General features: G+C 41.0%; 1 protein-coding gene across 8 annotated transcripts in view; it reads right to left on the reverse strand.

Annotated features, from left to right (window-relative positions):
* LOC122552212 (dedicator of cytokinesis protein 7-like) overlaps nucleotides 1-19,737 on the reverse strand; it is a 177,635-nt gene that overhangs the window by 114,687 nt on the left and 43,211 nt on the right. For all 8 annotated transcript variants that reach the window (XM_043694839.1, XM_043694843.1, XM_043694838.1 and 5 more), the window contains exons 3-5: nucleotides 5,898-6,073; nucleotides 3,478-3,546; nucleotides 344-473 (exon numbers count right to left, since the gene is read on the reverse strand). In XM_043694839.1, the coding sequence (XP_043550774.1) occupies nucleotides 344-473; nucleotides 3,478-3,546; nucleotides 5,898-6,073 (375 nt within the window). The remainder of the gene's footprint in view (nucleotides 1-343; nucleotides 474-3,477; nucleotides 3,547-5,897; nucleotides 6,074-19,737) is intronic.

Below are 19,737 nucleotides of genomic sequence, written 5' to 3' on the forward strand. Positions count from 1 at the left end.
GGGGAGTCCAGAACTAGAGGGCATAGGTTTAGGGTGAGAGGGGTAAGATACAAAAGAGACCCAAGGGGAAACCTTTTCACGCAGAGGGTGGTACGTGCATGGAATGAGCTGCCAGAGGATGTGGTGGAGGCTGGTACAATTGCAACATTTAAGAGGTATTTGGATGCGTATATGAAAAGGAAGGGTTTGGAGCAATATGGGCCGGGTGCTGGCAGGTGGGACTAGATTGAGTTGGGATATCTCGTCGGCACGGACAGGTTGGACTGAAGGGTCTGTTTCCATGCTGTACATCTCTATGACTCCAAATAATTAACCACATTTAAACATTCTCCTTCTCAAATACCTGTTCATCCTGGCTCGTTCGGTCATAGACAACTTCATCAGACTCGAAGATCTGCTTGGGTAGGCCCCGCTGCCTTTCGCGCTGTTTCTCCAATGTGTTAGGATTAAATGCAGTGCTCAGCTTTTGATACCTTTTTAAAAAACAAAATTGTAACAAAAATGAAGTAAAGAGAAAGAAGAGAATGATTGACAGACTTATTCAGAACCTGGGTGTACACTGGGTCAATTATCTATTCTCATCCTAGATTTTCTCTTACTTCAGAAAAGGTGAGGCAAAAATATAATCAAAGGGTTAAGATTACAGAGATTTGTGGCCACAGTTTTAACATAGATTGTGTGAACTTACTAAAGATACTGTTCACAGATTGGAAATCATTCCAACAGATAGGCATAAGGAAAACATTTGTGCGCTGCTGTTTCTCTAAATACGAATGTCTTTAAAATAATCTTTAACAAAAGAATTCAAATTTATTTCAAAAAACAAAAAGCTATAAAGAAGAGTTAGAAAATGTTAGCTTCAAAGTATTTCCCAGAAATATCGCCTTACAGATACTCAGAGAAATATCAATCATATCTCAAGTTTTGCATTTTGTACTGAGCTGACTTTGTCCAACTTCTCAGTTTTACATTGCAGAGACAATTTCATGACATCTCTCCAGTTCTGGTGGTCTGAACCTCTTTCAGTCCTGACAACTTGAAAACACTTTTATACAATTTCTCCTGAACCACAACCCTTCTGCTTAAGGGAAACTGCTCTTCTAAAGTTAACTCCAATTCTGCTGAAATGAGGTCAAACTAAATGAAACCTTGGCCTGTTTGCTCTCTGTCATGAATCCAACAGTATAAACATTTAATCTATCAACACTGCAAAACTCCGATTTGGTATTTAGCTGAATCACATAATTTCTTGGAAATTATGAATCTTGATCACTGTCCTTGTGGCTTGTGATCTTCTCAAAAAAGTTATTTTCACAAAACTAAAACGAAAATGCACATGCCTCGACTATATAAATCCAAATTCGTAATGGCAACATATGTTATACACCATGATCACAATACTGATTTTGTGACAAAGCTGAGTCCAGACTCGGGCCAAATGGTCTCCATCTGCAACATATGGATTCTATAAATAGCATATGTTGAGGTGAAAGGACTTGACTTACTGAAAAGGTAATATTAAACAATTAATCCAGAAATTGAAATAAAGCATAGAGTCATACAACTCAGAAACTGACCCTTTGGTCCAATCAGTCTATGCTAACCATGTTCCCAAACTAAACTAGTCCCACCTTCCTGCATTTACCTCCTATCCCTCCAAACCTTTCCTATTCATGTACTTATGAAAATGTCTTTTAAACATTGTAACTGTATATGCACCCACCATTTCCTCTGGCACTTCACTCCACACACTAACCTACTACCTGCTTAAAAAAAGTTGCCTCTCATGTCCTTTTTAAAATCTATCTCTTCTCACCTTAAAAGTATATTCCCAACTTTTGAACACCTCCATCTTAGGAAAAAGACCTTGGCTATTCACATTATCCATGCCCCTTAGGATTTTACAAACCTTTACAAGGTCACCCCTCAACCCCAAATGGTCTAGTGAAAAGGTTTCAGCCTATCTTTATAACTCAATGCAAATAACTTTGAATTGGATTCCCAGAAGTTGTAGCCATTGTGAAAAGAAAGTATACTTTCTGCTGCTTGGAATTTTACTTGGCACAGAATAAGATGGTTATGGTTGTTGAAGGTCAATCATCTTGGCTCCAGGACATCAGTGCAGGTGTTCCTCAGAGTAGTGTCCTAGACACAGCCATCTTCAGCTGCTTCATCAACGATCTTCCTTCCATTATAAGGTCAGAAATGGGGGTGTTCACTGATGATTGAACAGTGTTCAGTACCATTTGTGACTACTTAGATACCAAAATAGTCCATGTCCAAACACAGCAAGACCTAGACAATGCCCAGATTTGGGCTGACGCATGCCATGTCAATTCACCCCATGCAAGTGCCAGACAATGGCCATCTCTGACAAAAGAGAAACCAACCATCACCCCTTGACATTGAATGGTATTACCATTGCTGAAGCTCTCCATTATCAACATCCTAGATGTGACCATTAACTATAAATTGAACCAGACTAGCCAGTTAAATACGTTGTTATAAGAACAGGTCAGAGGTAGGCATCCTGCAAAGAGCAACTCACCTCCTAATTCCCCAATCTACATGGCACAAGTTGAGATGTGATAAAATATTTCGATTTTTTCTCGATAAGTGCAGTTCCAACACCACTCAAGAGGTCTCACATTATCCAGAGCAAAGACTTCCGCGTGATTGCCACCACATCCATAAAGACCCACTCCATCACTACCTGTGCACAGTAGCAGCAGTGTGTATGATCCACTAGATACACAGCAGAAATTCATGCAATTCCCTTGAACAGCACCTTCCAAACCCATACCCACAACTATGTAGAAGGTTAAGGACATTGGATACATAGAAACACCATCAACTGCAAGTTTCCCTCCTGGCCACACACCATCCTGATTTGTGAAATACATCACTGCCTCTTTGGTCTCACTGGGTCAAAACCCTGGAACTCCTTTAACGACATTGTGAATCTACTGAAATGAAATGTACTGCAATCAAGGCGGCATCTCACGTTCTCAAGAGCATCTTGGGATGGGCAATAAACGCTAGCCCAGCCAGTAATGCCCACATTCTCCGAATAAATAAAGAAGAAAAAAAAAACTTACAATGCCTGTGCCCTTCTAATACAATCAGGGTTGCACAATGCATCACCATGTGCAGATATATTTCTCTCATGACCCAAACAAGCATCTTACAGAGGTCACATGTGAACTATGATAAAATGTTGATTCATACTGCATATTTACCAATCACAACAGATTAGCCTTTTGTGTTTTATTATTTTACAAGTACAAAATTAAGAGTGGACTCAACCTTCAATAAATATTAAAACCCATATAATCTCCAATCTTGCTTCTGCTCTCTTCATTTTCCTCCTGAAAGTTTTCTAGCTATTCAGCTTCCTCTGTTCTCTATCAATAACAAACATGCAGCTAAAGCTCAAATCAATCAGCAAAAATAGAAAAAAAAATAAAAGAAACTCACTTTCTGTGAACGATGATCCAGTCTTCTGTGTAGATTTGTACTGAGTCCCTCACACGAGGGTCCATTCCCCTGAAAAAGGATAGAATATTTAATTTGCTCAGGGTCAGTTTTTTTTGTCATTTTTTTTGCCAAAAACCAATACCATGTCAATCCTGCAGTTGGTGCTGAAATGTATCAGGCCTTGACTCACATGACTTCATAAATCACTGTCAGAAGTCACACAACACCAGGTTACAGTCCAACAGGTTTATTTAAAATAACAAGCTTTCAGAGTGCTGCTCCTTCATCATGTAAATAGACAATAGGTTCAGGAGTAGGCCATTCAGCCCTTCGAGCCAGCACCACCATTCATTATGATCATAGCTGATCATCCACAATCAGTATCCTGTTCCTGCCTTATCCCCATAACCCTTGATTCCACTATCTTTAAGAGCTTTATCCATCTCTTTCTTGAAAGTATCCAGAGACTTGGTCTCCACAGCCTTCTGGGGCAGAGCATTCCATACACCCACCACTCTCTGGATGAAGAAGTTTCTCCTCAACTCTGTTCGAAATGGCCTACCCCTTATTTTTAAACCGTGTCCTCTGGTTCGGGACTCATCCATCAGCGGAAACATGCTTGCTGCCTCAGAGTGTCCAACCCTTTAGTAAACTTATATGTCTTAATCGGATCCCCTCTCATCCTTCTAAACTCATGTATAAAAGGCAGAAGTGGGTGCTGCAAAGGCTAACTCATGTATAAAAGGCAGAAGTGGGTGCTGCAAAGGCTGGAAATCAGAGTCTAGATTAGAGTGGCGCTGGAAAAGCACAGTAGGCCAGGCAGCATCCAAGGAGCAGGAAAATCGATGTTTCAGGCATTTTCCTGTTCCTCGGACCCACTGCGCCTCCCCCCCAGCACCACTCCAATCTCGACTCAAGTGTATACAAGCCCAGTTGCTCCAATCTTTCAACCTATGATAGTCCCGCTATTTCGGGAATTGAGGGGCACACTGGCTACTCAACAAGGAGGCCAACATTTGAATTCTAACTTCAAAATCACAAATTAGCTCTGTTAAAGAGCAATCAGGACACAAAATTTAATTCATGCATAGACTATTAAGGTAGTCATTTGATTGAGTAACCTATTGCCATCCTGCAGGTAAGGAACTTTATTTTGTACAAGCCAGATGCTTCAATAACTTTACCCTTTACATAAAGAATGGGCTGCCTATCAAGCAAATTTAGAGGCATATAAGGACAAATGATCAAATCCTTGATTAAATGTTGGGTTTTAAGGTCTGAGTGAAGTGGGAGAGAAAGGGATAGAGAGATAAAAAGAGGAGATTCCAAAGTTTTGGGCCTCAACAGTTGAGGCCACTAATGGTGGGGTGGGGACTGAAAGGCCAGACTTACAGCAGTGCATTTATCTTGGGTTTGTAAGGTTGAAGGTCATGGTGATGGGGAGAAGGATATAGAATCATAGAGACACACAGCACAGAAAAAGACCTTTCCGTCCAACTTGTCCATATCAACCAGCTATCCCAACCTCATCTTGTCCCACTTGCCAGCACCTGACCCATATCTCTCCAAACCCTTCCTATTCATGTATCCATCCAGACACCTTTTAAATGTTGCAATTGTACTAGCCTCTACCACTTCCTTGGGCAGCGCATTCCATACACATACCACTCTCTGCGTGAAAAAGTTGCCCATTAGGTCTCTTTTATATCTTTCCCCTCTCACCCTAAACCTATGCCCTCTAGTTCTGGACTCCCCAACCCAGGGAAAAGACTTTGCCTTTTTACCCTATCCATGCTCATGATTTTATAAACCTCGATAAGGTCACCCCTCAGGCTCCGACACTCCAGAGAAAACAGCTCCAGCCTATCCATCCTCTCCCTATAGTTCAAATCCTCCATTCCTGGCAACATCCTTCCAAATCTTTTCTGAACCCTTTCAAGTTTCACAACATCTTTCCGATAGGATGGAGACCAGAACTGCACACAACACTCCAAAGGTGGCCCAACCAATCTCCTGTACAGCCGCAATATGATTTTCCAACTCTTGTACTCTAAATCATATAAGTTAAACTCCATCTACCACTTCTCAGCCCATTAGCCCATCTGATTAAGATCCCATTGTAATCTGAGGTAACCTTCCACTACACCTCCAATTTTAGTGTCATCTGCAAACTTACAAACTATACCTCTAATATCAGTGAGCAAAGGGGAGATGTTGAATGCCAGACACAGAATAAGTAAAACTGATACCACCTAGCTCACCATACTTCATCTGGGATCCTGCTAATCTTACTCAATAGCCAAAGAGAGCAGATGCAGAAAATTCAATGACCTTGGTGCCTGAATACTATGTAGGGATACATGAACTTTCTAAAGTTCTTTTCAAAATTGCTTTAAAAACAGACATATAGAATTACTCACATTTCGTCGGGAACCCCAGGCTCCACAGTTCGACATTCTCGTGGCTCATATACTATCTCTATATCGTCTGCAGGAAACTCAAGTAGCTCTCGGAGTGGGCCTGGTTCTGGGGCTGGGGGATGTGTAGTCAGATATTCTTCAAAGTCTACAGGCTCCACTACTTCAGAAAGGGGTACCTGTGAGAAACAGCAAATATGGCACTGTGATGTCAGCTTGTGATGAGAAACATCAGTAAAACAATTGCTTATATTTACAACAATGGAGACTGCTGTGACCTGTATTCTTGACAGGCAGGAGTACTGAGAATTATACAAGCAAGACAAACTGATGAATTTGATTCAGATCTGCAGGATCTAAATGAACAGTAGAACAGATTAGAGGGGGTGAGTAACCCAAAATTTACTACTATGGACTGAGGGGTGCTGGCGACAGGTGAAGATATAACTTAGGTCAATGTTCATCCACTTAACCGCAGGGGTATGGTTATATTGGGCCTGGTTTTGGGAAATGAGCTCAAGTTTTGGGGCGGGGGGCTTCAGGAATGGTGACCATAATACCTTGAGTTAAGAGGTACGTGGATAGGGATAACAGCAGTTCTCAAGTGAAGGTGTTAACTTCAGGGAAGGTGAACTACAACAATATTAGGCAGGAATTGGAGAGGTTTGACTGGACGTGGCTATTTGAGGGAGTATTTCAAATGTCAGGTTTCAGGAGCAGCATATTCTTGCAAGAATGAAAGATAGGTATGGCAAATTATGTGAACCTTGGATGACCAGGGATGTTATGACTTTGGTCAGAAAGAAAAATGAAGCATGTGTAAGGTCTAGGAGAGTGGGAACTGATGAAACCCTTGAAGTATATAAGGAAAGTAGGAAAAAACTAAAACAGGAATTAGATGTGCGAAAAGTGGGCATGAAAAATCATTACCATATAGGATTAAGGAGAATTCCAAGGCCTTTTATACATATATAAAAAGCAAGAGGGTAGCCAGGGAAAGGGTTGGCCCACTCAAGGACAAAGGAGAGAATCTACAAGAGTTTTGAGAAGATTTGTAGCTCAGGTTGAGGTTCTGGATGTAGGTTTGCTCGCTGAGCTTCACCCTACTAGGTAACATCTTCAGTGGGCCTCCAGGCGAAGCACTGTTGATAATTCCTGCTTTGTATTTATATGTTTGGGTTTCTTTGGGTTGGTGATGTCATTTCCTGTGGTGGCATCATTTTCTGTGGTGATGTCATTTCCTGTTCTTTTTCTCAGGGGTTGGTAGATGGGGTCTAACTTGATGTGTTTGTTGATAGAAGTCTGGTTGGAATGCCATGCTTCTAGGAATTCTCATGCGTGTCTCTGTTTGGCTTGTCCTAGAATGGATGTGTTGACCCAGTCAAAGTGGTGTCCTTCCTTATCTGTATGTAAGGATACTAGTGAGAGTGGGTCATGTCATTTTGTGGCTAATTGATGTTCATGTATCCTGGTGGCTAGTTTTCTGCCTGTTTGTTACAGTCTTTCATGGTATTTTGTAAATGACATCAGTTTTGCATGTTGTCTGTATAGGGTCTTTTAAGTTCATTAGCTGCTGTTTTAGTGTGTTGGTGGACTTGTGGACTACCATGATGCCAAGGGGACTCAGACAGGGGTTTGGCCGCAACATGACTAGTAGTATTCCACAGGGATCAGTGCTGGTATCACTGCTGTTCATGATCTACATAAATGATTTGGAGGAAAACATACCTGGTCTAATTAGTAAGTTTGTGGATGATACAAAGATTGGCGGAGTTGTGGATAGTGAGGAGGATTATCAGAGGATAAAGCAGGATAATAGATCAGTTGGAGGCATAGGCAGAAAAATGACAGATGGAGTTTAATCTGGACAAATGTGAGGTGATATGTTTTGGAAAGTCAAGTACAGGTGGAAATTATACAGTGAATAGCAGAATTCTTAGGAATATTGATATGCAGAGGGATCTGGATGTACAGATCCACAGGTCACTGAAGAAAATAAAAAAGGCTTATGGCATGCTTGCTTTCATTGGAAGGGGCATTAAGTATAGACAAGTTATGCTGCAGCTTTATAGAACTTTAGTTAGGCCACACTTGGAATACTGCATACAGTTTTGGACACCACACTACAAGAAGGATGTGGATGCTTTGGAAAGTGTACAGACAAGGTTTACCAGGATGATGCCTGCTGTGGGGAAATTTAGCAATGAAGAAAAATTGGTTAGACTGGGTTTGTTTTCACTGGAATGCAGGAGGTTGAGGGGCGACCTAATAGAAGCTTATAAGATTGTGAATAGCACAGATAAAATGGAAAGTATGAGATTCTTCCCAGGATGGAGGAGTCAATTACCAGGGGACACAGGTTCAAAGTGCAGGTGCAGGTGTGGGGGGGAATTAAAGGAGATGTGTGAGGCAAGATTTTCACACAAAGGGTGGTAATTGCCTGGAATGCATTGCCATAAGTGGTGGTGAAAGCAGACACAAAAGCAGCATTCAAGAAGCACCTGGAAGAATACATGAACAGGAAGGGAATAGAGGGATACGGATCCAAAAGCGAAGACAGTTTTAGCATGGAAGGGCGAAATGTGGCAGCCCAGGCTGTTCCTGTGCTGTATTGTTCTTTGTAACACCAGCTCAGTATGCTGGCAGGAAATGTATCCTATAAGGTTCACTATAGCAATTTACGAAGTTAATTACAGCAGCTGCTCCTTTCCCTGTGGTCTCCGCAATGTGAAGGTGCACATCAACCGGACTTAGACAGGAAGAAAAGCGTCTTTTTAATGCGACCAGCAACTATGATCTGCATTGGGTGTCAAAGGGTTCTGGAGACAGATTCAATTGTGAATTTGAAAAGGAAATACGATAACAATTTGTAGGGGGAATAAAATTGTACAGACTGTTACAACACAGGGTAAACCCCTCTGCTAACTTAAACAAGCCACATAGAAAAGATTCACCCCCTACTCTAATCTATTAACATTCGAGAGACAAATAACTATCCTCAAAATCACTATTTAAAGTACAAAAAAGTTAAGAACTTTACTCTTTAAGTCTAATCGAGAATATTAACTAAGAACTATTTACAACTCCTTATCTCCCCCTCTGCAAAACTGGTCTGATAAAAATCCCAATTACATTTACAAAAAATAATCACGTTTCAAAACAAAAGGCTGGTGAATGGGATTGGAGTAATTGAACTATCCTGGGCTTAAATGCCTGATTGCTTACAACAATGAAAGAGACCATTCTCTCATTCTATTCTATAGCATCACTGCTTCATTGCTGATCCATCAATAACCTAGAATTCACTCTCCAATGCTTTGATTGGTGAGGCAGGAAAGTGCAGAATTTAGTGATTCAACTCTTGTTACATACATGCTGACTATAAATGTTTCAAGTTTTAAAATGATAGTCTGAGGGCTGAAATCATTTTTCAGACTTCAATTATTCACGGCATTCATGAAACCACATATTGAATACTGTTTGTGACTTTGGTCTCTTCATAGAAGAACGTAAATGGATTGGAGGCAGTTCAGTGGAAATTAACTAGAATGATTCTGCAAAAGAGAAGACTGTCTTATGAGGATAGGCTGAACAGACTCAGTTTACACTGGAGTTTAGAAGAGTGAGGAGAAAGTGAGGACTGCAGATGCTGGAGATCAGAGCTGAAAATGTGTTGCTGGAAAAGCACAGCAGGTCAGGCAGCACCCAAGGAGGAGAATCGACGTTGAGCATGAGCCCTTCTTCAGAAGAAGGCGGGCTCATACCCGAAACGTCAATTCTCCTGCTCCTTGGATGCTGCCTGACCTGCTGCGCTTTTCCAGCAACACATTTTCAGCGGTTTAGAAGAGTGAGGGGTGACTTAATTGAAATGTGTAAGATCCTAAATTGTCTTGACAAGGTATATGTGGAAATATTTAGTTGCCTCTTGCGAGTGAGTCCAGAACTTGGGGGCATTGTTCTAAAATTGGGAGCGTTTGCTGACACTGATAACCACGGCTGCCTGCTCATTTGGGAATGCACGGTTTCAAACGCTGATGTCATCAAGTAAACTTTGCATAGGGCGGCATGCACAAATGCGTTACTGCACATTTTCAGGGAAGTATGCACGATTTTGAACTGGGGAGAGGGGATGCTGGATTTGAAAGGGGTGGGGTATAGAAAATGATAACCCCTTGGACTGAGTAGGGAAGATGGCCCAGAAACAGGTTGGGAGTAATATGTAGAGTCCAGGGCAGTGAGGCTGGCACCCCCTCTCTCCCTTCAGCACTACCCCTGGCTCTCTCACCACACTTCTCCTCAGTCCTTTCCTAGATCCAGATTCCCTCACCCTACAATTTTCCCAGGTCCTCCTGATCTCTCTCCACCCCCTCCAACCCACTGATTCTATTGCAATCCCACCTCCTCTCTAGTTCCAATTTCTCCCTGTGTCCCAAACTCACTCATTCTCATTCTCTCTCTCTTAAATGAAAAATGTTTTTGTCTTGCAGGTGGAGAAGGCGGGATTATTGAATAGTCAAAGCCAAGATAGAATGATTTCCCTGCTTAGTAAAATTTAGGGTTTTCAGGAGTAGATGGCAGTGTGGAAACAGACTGGCCAGGATCTTATTCAGAAGTGGAGTGGGCCTGACTGGCAGAATGCCCACTTCTGCTCCTAATTCGTAAGTTTATGAGACTAGTTTCGATATCTGGTTTCAATTCCTGACCAACTGAAGAGGTTAAAAAGAAACTGTTAGAATAGATTTCACTCAGCAGACTTTGCACTTAGTGTTTCTGATGTCTACAAGCCCATAACTCCTCTAATTAACAACTGAATAACAGGCGACAGGCTCAGGAAATGTGAAAATTATATTGTCATTTTTCTAAGGCTGAGACATGACATGAAGCTTTCCTCTGAATCTGAATTGTGTTGGACCTACCCTAAAAGTGTTTTATGAACTTGGATTTCAGGTACATCATTAGTTTAACACTGGCAACACCTACTTATTTAATCTGCATGGAACTGTTCAAAACTGTTCAAGTGAGAAGTGCTCCTTTTGCCCAGCCAATAACTTATTTGAGTTCGATGACAGTAAAATATTAAAAATAACTAGTTTGATATTTTCATTAAGGCATCAACACGACACTTCCCAAACACAAAGCTTAGGACAGGCTCAAGGGAAAACCACCACCTGCAAATTTTCCCGCAAGTCACATACCATCCGGTCTTGGAAAGACAATGCTGTTCTTTCATTGCTGCAGGGGAAATTCCCAGAAATCCCAACCAAATTACACAATAGAAATATCTTCACCACACAGCTCTCACATATCAAGACAGTTCACAACCATTTTCTCAACAACAATTGGGGATAGCCAAATAAGCTGGTGTTGCCACACAATTAATAACAAAAAAGGCAGCATGTGGTTTGATGACTTCCTTCAGAAACCACACTTAAAACCTAGACATCACAAGCTGCTACCACATCCGGTCTGCTCATTACTTACACATGCACCCTGAATGTCACAATTTCACTTAGTACATAAGACTTTCAGTGAACAAATGATGTAGCTCATCATTCATTCACTTCCTCCTTTCCTCACAGGCTCCACCTGAGAAATAAGTCTGAGCAGCAAAGAACAATCTGCAGAAAGGAAAATTCAAGGACCTCAAGATGATTTTTAATCCCATAACCTGTAGCTCTAATCAGCTGTGCAGCTCTGAGCTGGTGCTTCACACACACTCACAAAAGCTACTAGGCAAAAGCATCAACTCAATGTTTTCAGTCTCAATCTGACTGACTCCAGAATGTGAAAAGTCCTGTGGAAAGTGACACATGTGTTATTTCTAAAAACAATGGGATCTTGAGTACTTTCTGGATAGCTGACCTTCCCTCAGTGGAAGTGAACTCAAATTCAATGTGATAACATTAAAGTGGAAAACTGCACATTTTTCCATTAAATTTCAAGAAAACAAACAAGAAAATAAGCCAGAATAAGCTCACTGTCTGGAATTTATTGTGGAATGCCATTTTACAGAGAAATCTCTGCAACCTAACAGAGTAAAGCATCCCAGAGGTTCCAAAGAGCAAATGAACATAACAGAAACTACAATCTTCTTCAAAAGGGATAGTAAGGTGAAAGAATCTTGGGTGGACAAGGGATGTAGAACATCTAGTCAAGAAGAACAAAGAAGCTTACTTAAGGTTGAGGAGGCAAGGACCAGTCAGGGCTCGAGGGGGTTACAAGGTAGCCAGGAAGTAACTGAAACATGGGCTTAGGAGAGCTAAAAGGGTGCATGAAAGAGCTTAGCGGGTAGGATTAAGAAAAACCTTAAGGGATTCTACACTTATGTAAGGACCAAGAGGATGGCCAGAGTGAGGGTAGGGTCGATCAAAGATGGTGGAGGGAACTTGTGCCTGGAGTCGGAGGAGGTCCTTAATGAATACTTTGTTTCAGTATTCACTACTGAGAGGGACCTTGTCGTTGGTGAGGACAGAGTGAAACAGGCTGATATGCTCGAACAAGTTGATGTTAAGAAAGAGAATATGCTGGAAATTTTGAAAAACATAAGGATAAGTACGTACCCTGGACCAGTTGGGATATACCCAAGGTTACTACAGGAAGCGAGGGAAGAGATTGCTGCATCTTTGCCGATGATCTTTGCATCCTCACTGTCCACTGGAGTTGTGCTAGATGATTGGAGGGTGGGAAATGTTATTCTCTTGCTCAAGAAAGGGAAGAGGGATAATCCTGGGAATTACAGACCAGGCAGTCTTATGTCTGTAGTGGCCAAATTATTGGAGAGGATTCTGAGAGACAGGATTTATGACTACTTGGAAAGCCATAGTTTGATTAGAGATAGTCAGCATGGCTTTGTGAGGGGCAGGTCATGCCTCACAAGCCTTAATGAATTCTCGGAGGATGTGACAAAACACATTTGATGACGGTAGAGCAGTGGATGTGGTGTACATGGAATTTAGCAAGACATTTGGTAAGGTTCCCCATGGTAGGCTCATTCAGAAAGTAAGGAGGGATGGGATACAGAGAAATTTGGCTGTCTGGATACAAAATTGGGCGAAAGTGAGGACTGCAGATGCTGGAGGTAAGTCTTGATTAGAGTGGTGCTGGAAAAGCACAGCAGGTCAGGCAGCATCCGAGGAGTAGGAAAATCAACGTTTCGGGCAAAAGCCCTTCATCAGGAATGAGGCCTCATTCCTGATGAAGGGCTTTTGCCCGAAACGTAAATTTTCCTGCTCCTCAGATGCTGCCTGACCTGCTGTGCTTTCCTAGCACCACTCTAATCTAGACTGTGGATACAGAATTGGCGGACCAATAGAAGACAGAGGATGGTAATAGATGGATAGTATTCAGCCTGGAGTTCGGTGACCAGTGGTGCTCCGCAGGGAACTGTTCGGAATCTCTGCTCTTTGTGATTTTTATAAATGATTTGGATGAGGAAGTGGAAGTGTATGTATGTTAGTAAGTATTCAGGTGACACAAAGGCTGGTGGAGTGGTAGATAGAATGGAGAACGGTTTCAGGCTGCAATGGGACATTGACAGGATGCAGCACTGAGTTGAGAAGTGGCAGATGGAGTTCAACCTGGAAAAGTCTGAAGTGATTCATCTTGGAAGGTCGAATTTAAATGCAGATTACAGGGCTAACGGTAGGATTCTTGGCAGTGTGGAGGAACAGAGGGATCTTGGGGTCCATGTCAATAGATCCATCAAAGTTGCCACCCAAATTGATAGGGTTGTTAAGTCAGCATATTGGCTTTCAATAGCAGGCGGATTGAGTTTAAGAACAGCGAGGTTATGCTGCAGCTCTATACAGCCCTGTTTAGACCACACTTGGAATAATGTGTTCAGTTCTGTCGCCTCATTATAGGAAGAATTTGGAAGCTTTTGAGAGGGTGCAGAGGAAATTTACCAGGATGCTGCCTGGACTGGAGGGCATGTCTTATGAAGGTAGGTTGAGGGAACTAGGGCTTTTCTCACTGTAATAAAGAAGGGCAAGAAGTGACTTGGTAGAGGTGTACAAGATGATGAGAGGCATAGATAGAGTGGATAGTTGGAGACTTTTTTCCCAAGGCAGAAATGGCTGTCACAAGGGGGCATAATTTTAAGGTGATTGGAGGAAGGTTGAGGGGAGATGTCAGAAGTTGGTTCTTTACACAGAGTGGTGGGTGCTTGAAATGCATTGCCAACGGTGGTAGTAAAGTCATACATTAGCGACTCTTGAATATAAACATGGATGACAGTAAAATGAAGGGTATGTAGGTTAGTTTGATCTTAGAGTAGGATATAAGGATGGCACAACATCAAGAGCCAAAGGGCCTGTACTGTTCTATGTTCTAAAATAAGCTGAGCAGTGAGGACAATAATACAGTAGGAGCCTTGGAGTACATAATAGGTTAGACACTGACCTTGACCAATAGCTCTAGCATGAAATCTAATTCAAATGCCTGCAGCTGCTGTTTGTAGCTACTCTTGGCAGGAAATCTGCTGTCATGGTTTGCCATGCATGTCCATCTTGCACCAGTCTCATATACCCACTATACATTAGTCAGCAACTGTTGTGACATCTGTTATCCAACTATACCGAGGCAGACCCATCTTTCTGCTGTCCTCACTTTGCCCTCAAGAAGAATTTGCTGTAGCTTCTCAGCTTTAATCAAATACAAGTTATTTTCAGGATGCCACTTCCTTTTTCCCAAGATTTTTTTTCGTCCTTCAAACACTTGTTCAATTGTCTTTTGGTCTATATATGGAATTTTAACGTACACCTCAGCCTCCATTTCTCAAATGTTTACTTATCCTCCAGGTTTCCAAGGCATTCAACAAAGTGGATAGAACTGGCATCTCTTATAAGCTTTATTCCTTGATTCAACCAAGAGTTTACTTGTGGTTAATATATCTTTCACCTTCACAAAATTACTTCTAGCTACCTCTACATCTTTAAGCCGAAAGGAACAACGCAGCGAATCCTATGGTCAAGGCTACTGAACTGTGTTTCCCTGAATTGTTTTTCCTTTTCTCTCTCCTCTCTGTTTTTGAACCTGAGAGGGAAAATCTAAGAATGGGTAGAGTTTAAGTTATAAAGTTATGAGTTAGCAATTCACATTTCTTAATTCGCACTGGTCAAATTCCATTCATTCACATTAAACTGTTACTTTCTTGTTAAGTACAAAACTTGGATTAGTATTTTCTTTTATCCTGAGTTTGCCAGTCAGGTAAACTGGAGACTTTGGGATAGCTTGATTAAATCTTTTTACACTTGAGAGAACTTCAGTAATAGTTAGGCTTAATTTCCAATGCCCTTCCTCAGTGTGTCATGACAATGTAAACAAATGTGAACATGCAGCGTGCTAAATTGGGCAAACTCACAATAAAAGAAAATAGTAATTCTATTTTTGTACTTAACAAGAAAATAACTGCTTAATATGAACAAATGGAATTTAACCAATGGCAATTAAGAAATGTGAATTGCTAACTCATAACTTTATAACTTAAAACTCTATCCATTCTTAAATTTTCCCTCTCACATTCAAAAACAAACAAAATATAAAAAAGGAAAAACATTTCAGGGAAACACAGTTCACAAGCACCAGTCTGGACCACAGGATTTGATGAGTTGTTTCTTTGAGTTTAAAGAACAAAGAACAGTACAACACAGGAACAGGCCCTTTGGGCCACCAAGAACCGTGCCTTTCTAAAAAAAAAATCTTTTGCCTCTACACAGTCGCTCTATCCTCTGAAATTTCATATATCTATCAAAGTGCTTCTTAAACACTGCTAATGTATTGGCCTCTACCACCTCCATGGGCAGCACATTCCAGGCACTTAATATCCTCTGTGTAAAAGACCTGCTTCTCCCATCTTTAAGTTTACCAACTTTTAACTTAAACCCATGTGCCCTAGTAATTGACATTCTCTATCCTCGGAAAAAAAACCCACTGACTACCGATTCTATCCATGTCTCTCAATTTTGGAAACTTTTATCGGGTCACCCCTCATCCTTCGATGTTTAAGTAAAACAAACCAAGTTTGTCCAATCTCTCTTCAAAGCTAATACCCTCCAAACCAGACAACATCCTGTTAAACCATTTCTGTGCTGTTTCCAAAGCTTCAACAACCATCTGACAGTGTAGCAACCAGAACTATTTGCAATATTCCAAATGTAGCTGAATTAATTTTTTATATAGTTGCAACATGACTTATTAATTTTTATATTCTATGGCCTGTTTTGAAGAAGGCAAGCATGCCACCTGTCTTCATGATCACTTGATCCACCTGTGTTGCCACTTTCAGGGAACTGTGGACCTATATGCAGAGATCCCTCAGTAAGTTGATGCTATTAAGGGTTTCTTCCCATTTCTTTTTGTTCTTTGCAGTTGACATAAGGTTGTCTACAAAGATGCTCTCCTTCATTTAATGGTTTAAAATTCATCCTTTCATTGTCTTCGAAGGTGTTTTATTCTTCCTTCAACAGATTTGCAGATAAAGGTGAGTAGAAGGCAGCTGAAGGTTACTGGAGACTTTCTTTTATCTCCATTCAAGGCAGAGACTCACAGAGATTTTATTTTTGATTTTTTTCTCTTCTCAGCCTGTGAGGAGCCAGTAAAGCAATGCCATCTTGGCAAGAGCCAATCTATATGATGTCAACAAGTAATCAGCCTCCTCAGTTCAAATTGTGAAGTTACGCAATTTGATAACAAGAATAGAAGAGCTAAACATTAGTTAAAAGGAGAAAAACTGCAGAACATTGCGAAACAAATACATTAAGAGCAAGTGGGTAACGAAAGAGAGGGTAGGGCCTCAAAGATCAAGGACATGTTGAACCCCAGGAGATGGCAGAGATATTAAATTAATACTCTGCATCAGTATTTACTGTGGAGAGAAAGAAATGGAGTCGAGAGAATGCAGTGAAATAAACTTTGATGTTTCAAAAACAATTCACATCACAGAAGACAAAGTTCAGGAGGTTAGAGATAATAAAGATGGTTAAATCTCTGGGACCTGATCTAATGTATCCCAGGATGTTGTGGGAGATAAGGGAAGAAATTACGAGATCCCTTGCAGAAATATTTGCATCATCTCTAACTAGGGTGAGATGCCTGATGACTGGAGGGTGGCTAATATTGTAACTTTGTTTAAGAATGGCTCTAAGGAGAAACCGGGGGACTACAGAGCTGTGAATCTGACTTCGGTTGTGGTTAAGTTGTTGGAGGTGGTTATAAAAGATAGGATTTATGGACATTTAGAGAGAGGCAAAAATTGATTATGGATAGTCAGCATGGTGTTGTACAAGGAAAATCGTATCTCACAAACCTGATTGAGCTTTTTGAGGAAGTTATCAAAGAGATTGATGATGGCAGAGCAGTAGGTGTTGGTTATTTGGATTTTAGTAAAGCCTTTGGCAAGATTCCGCGTGGTAGACTAATTCGCAAAGTTAAGTCAAATGGGATTCAGGGTGAGCTTGCCAATTGGATACATAATTGGCTTAACGGCAGGAGACAAAGAGTAATGGTGGAGGGTTGCTTTTTGGACTAGAGGCCTGTGGCCAATGGTGTTCCACAGGGACCAGTTCTGGGTCCTCTGTTGTTTGTCATTTATATAAATGATTTGAATGAGAATATAAAAGGCATGGTTAATAAGTTTGCTGATGACATCAAAATTTATGGCACAGTAGACAGTGAACCAGGTTATCTAAAATTACAAAGGAATCTTGATCAAATGGATAAATGGGCAGAAAAAATGGCAGATGAAGCTCAATCTGGATAAATGCGAGGTATTGCACTTTGGTACAGTAAACAATGGTAGGACCTATACAATTAATGGTAGGGCCTTGGGTTGTGTTGTAGAACAGAGGGACCTAAGGGTGCAGGTACATGATTCTTTAAAGTTTGCATCACAGAGACAGGCTGGTTAAAAAGGCATTTGGCACACTTGCCTTCATTGCTCAGTCCTTTGAATATAGGAATTGGGACCTTGCCTTCAATGGTCAGTCCTCTGAGTATAGGAATTGAGATGTTATGTTAAGGCTGTATAGTACATTGGTAGGCCTCTTCTGGAGTACTGTGTCTCTGGTCGCCCAGTTACAGGAAAGATATTATCAAGCTGGAGAGTGCTCAAAAGAGATTTACCAGGATGTTGCCATGTATGGAATGTTTGAAATATAAAGAAAGGCTGGGACATTTTTCACTGCAGAGTTGGAGGTTGAGGAGTGACCTGATAAAAGTTTATAAAATAACGAGAAGTACAGATAGAGTTGATGGCAGTTGTCTTTTCCCTAAGATGGGGAATTTCAAGATTGGGGGATGTATTTTTAAGAGGAGGGGAGAGATTTAAAGACAACATGAGGCAATATTTTTTACACAGAGGATGTTTTTGGTGTGGAATAAACTTCCTGAGGAAGTGGTGGATGTGGGTACAATTACAACATTTAAAAGACATTTGGATAGATACATAAGTCGGAAATGTTTGGTTGGATATGGGCCAGGAGCAGGCAGCTGGGACTAGTTTAGTTTGGTATTATGTTCAGCATGGACTGGTTGGACCAAAGGGTCTATTTCTGTGTCTTATGACTCTATGACTCTATAACTGAAGCATATGATTCATACAAGGTAACATAAAACTTCAGTGGTAGAAGAGAAGGCAAATGGAATGTTGGCCTTTATTTCAAAGGGAATGGATATGAAAATAGGAAAGGATGCTAAAACTACACAAGGTACTCATGAGATGACATCCAGAATACTGTGAACAATTTTGGTCTCCTTATCCAAGGAAAGATACACTAGTATTGGGGGCAGTTCAAGAGGTTCACTAGGTATTGAGCAATTTCCTTATGAGGAGAGATTACGTAGATTGGGCCTGTACTCATTTGAGTTTACAAGAATGAGAGGTGATGATACTTATACATGTAATGGGGCTTGACAGGGGAGATGTAGAGAGGTTGCTTTCCCCTGTGGTAAAGTCTAGGACCAATGGACAAGGGGCCAACTATTGAAGATATAAATGAGGGGGAATTTCTTCTTTCAGAAGGTAGTGAATCTGTAGAACTCTTTACTGTCAAGTTGGATTGTTAGAAACATTCAACGCCATGACAGACACATATTTAAGCAGTAAGGGAATAAAGGGAAAAACAATAAAATGGGGCTGAGGATTATCATTTCAGCCATGATCTCACTGAGTGGCAGAGCAGGCCCGATGGGCTGAATGGCTTACTTTTGCTCCTATACCTTATTGTCTTTACCTATCAATTCGGGGGTGTCTGCTTTTGCGCTCACTGGTCCAGGGAAAGGCATCACTGCACACAATGGAGTGTGCTTCAGCAAACATGCTATTTAAGACTGTAGCCATCTCTTTACAGTCTCCTTGGTTTGAAGCAGTATCATCCTTTATTTTAGTCCACATCCAAAAGTAAAGGAAATGAAAAAATATATGGTGTTGACATACACATATGAAAGGGCTGCCAAATTATAGGTTATTTTCTTCAGAACAAATTTTCTTCTTTGTCAAGTGATAGAAAAGGATAGACCAGATCTAGAAGTTGAAGTTCTAAATTGGAGAAAGGCCAATTTTAACGGTATTAGGCAAGAACTTTCCAAAGCTGATTGGAGGCAGATGTTTGCAGGTAAAGGGTCGGCTGGAAAACGGGAAGCCTTCAGACATGTGATAACAAGAATCCAGAGAAAGTATATTCCTGTCAGGGTGAAAGGGAAGGCTGGTAGGTATAGGGAATTCTGGATGATTAAAGAAATTGAGGGTTCGGTTAAGAAAAAGAAGGAAGCATATGTCAGGTACAGACAGGATAGATCGAGTGAATCCTTAGAGTATAAAGAAAGAAGGAGTATACTTAAGAGGGAA

The sequence above is a fragment of the Chiloscyllium plagiosum genome, chromosome 8 (assembly GCF_004010195.1).
Source record: "Chiloscyllium plagiosum isolate BGI_BamShark_2017 chromosome 8, ASM401019v2, whole genome shotgun sequence".
NCBI lineage: Eukaryota > Metazoa > Chordata > Chondrichthyes > Orectolobiformes > Hemiscylliidae > Chiloscyllium > Chiloscyllium plagiosum.